This window comes from Cyprinodon variegatus, unplaced genomic scaffold (genome assembly GCF_000732505.1).
Source record: "Cyprinodon variegatus isolate N-32 unplaced genomic scaffold, C_variegatus-1.0 Scaffold1170, whole genome shotgun sequence".
Taxonomy (NCBI): domain Eukaryota; kingdom Metazoa; phylum Chordata; class Actinopteri; order Cyprinodontiformes; family Cyprinodontidae; genus Cyprinodon; species Cyprinodon variegatus.
The window spans coordinates 170,761-172,726 of NW_015151623.1; the positions used below are offsets into that span (position 1 = coordinate 170,761).

Here is a 1,966-nt window from a genome sequence, read left to right on the forward strand (position 1 = left end):
TATCTGAACAACAATTTGCTCAACATGACTTGTTTTTTTTATTTTTTTTTTTTTTTTTTTGGGGGGGGGGGGCTGTTAGCAGCAGCCGCTTCACTCCTGAGGGTGACAAACCGTGCGCGTGTGTTAGCTGTGCGCACGCTGCTGCTCTGTGGGCATCGTTAACCACCGTCTGCATCACTGGAGCTTCCCCACCTGAACCTGCCGCCGCCTTTGGACCGGAGCCACGCGGTTTCCATGGAGACGCTTTCAGCAGCATTTCATGTTCCATTAAATACTTTATATATACATAAAAATAGGATTTTCTCTATGAAATAACACCTTCCGCTCTGGATATCTCTCAAGGTTCGAAAGAGGAGGAACTTTTCATTTAGCAAACGGTTCTAAAAAGTAAATTCTCCTTTATTTTTACTGGAGCCGCCGCTCCGGCTGATTACAGCAACGCAACACTTCTGTCTTTATCGACATGGAGGAGTAACACTGGGGGGGGGGGGATTAACCTTTTGAATGGGATCTGATCCTAAAGGGTGTGGTGTGTGTGGGTCTGTGAACATGTGGAAGCACCACTGAGGTGAGCAGTGGATGTGATGACATCATCTGCTGAGCAGCTGTGGGGATTCCCTGTCAGAGAGAGAAAGATTAAAGCCTTTTCTCTCCCCCGCCTCTATTCTCGTGTGTCTGTCTGGAAACACACGGGGTGGGTCTCTGACTCTTCCTCATACAGTGGAACACAGTGAGGCTCGGCAGCGTGGGCGGGCGCAGGAGACGGCGCTCATCCGGCCGGGATTTCGACAATCAATCTGCAGCAACCAAAGAAGGAAGCTGGAAGGAAAAAGAGGGACTAAAGGAGGCCTTTGTGACAGAGACGCACGCCGCCCACAGACTGCACAGCAGAGGAAGTCATACTGGTGGGAGAGGGTTTCTGTGGCGCCCCCTGGTGGTGGAGGAGATCCTAAAATAAGGAATGAAAGCGGTGGGAGATGCAGCTTTACGCGTGCTCCAGCAGCCACTGGAAGAGGGGGGGGTGCTGGGTTCCGGTGGCGGGCGGCGGCTGACGGAGGCTCTCCTCTTGGTAGCGCAGCAGCATGTGCAGCAGATCGGACACCTTCCACCTTCTCTCTCGGAGCTTCTGCACCACCGCCGGCAGCTGCAGGGACACAGTCACACGCCTCAGGTTAACGTGGATAAAACTAGTGAGAAATTTACAGGATTAGTGGAAAATAACAAAGTTTGCATAATACGCATTAAATAGAGCAGAGGTAACCAATTAAAAATCAGCAGGGTCCAAATAAAGAAANACGCCAGCATTCAGAACATGGAGGCCAATCACTGTCCCCCACACATCCGCTGTTAGTTTTATTTTGTATTTATATTTTTTTAAAACAAAGCGGCGCGTGTATGACGTCATCCGTGTGCGCCAGCTACCGTTCATTCCTCCTGTCCGCTGAACTGCTGCTACCACAGATGATCTCGCTCTCCAGATGAACGATTCAGATGAGCTAGAATGAATAGAAGGGGTAGAGCGTAGCCGCCTGCGGCCCGGGCTGCCTGTCACGACTCCAGTCCGCGTCCCATACGGTCAAGCTGCTCCCACAGCAGCTCAATGGGGTTCAGATCTGCTGACTGCGCTGGCCACTCCATTACCCATAGAACACCAGCTGCCTGCTTCTGCTCTAAATAGTTCTGCACAATTTGGAGGTGTGTTTAGGGTCATTGTCCTGTTGTTGGATGAAATTGGCTGCAATCAAGCGCTGTCCACTGGGTATGGCATGGCGTTGCAAAATGGAGTGATAGCCTTCCTTATTCAGAATCCCTTTTACCCTGTACAAATCTCCCACCTTACCAGCACCAAAGCAACCCCAGACCACCACATTACCTCCACCACGCTTAATAGATGGCGTCAGGCATTCTTCCAGCAGCTTTTCATTTGTTCTGCATCTCACAAACGTTCTTCTTTGTAATCCAAACA

At 50.5% G+C, this 1,966-nt stretch overlaps 1 protein-coding gene across 3 annotated transcripts in view; it reads right to left on the reverse strand.

Moving 5' to 3' along the window:
• Nucleotides 1-465: 465 nt before the first annotated feature.
• LOC107101901 (A-kinase anchor protein 11-like) overlaps nucleotides 466-1,966 on the reverse strand; it is a 32,781-nt gene continuing 31,280 nt past the window's right edge. For all 3 annotated transcript variants that reach the window (XM_015400988.1, XM_015400987.1, XM_015400989.1), the window contains exon 10: nucleotides 466-1,144. In XM_015400988.1, coding sequence (XP_015256474.1) covers nucleotides 986-1,144 — 159 coding nt within the window. In that variant the 3' untranslated portion in view covers nucleotides 466-985. The remainder of the gene's footprint in view (nucleotides 1,145-1,966) is intronic.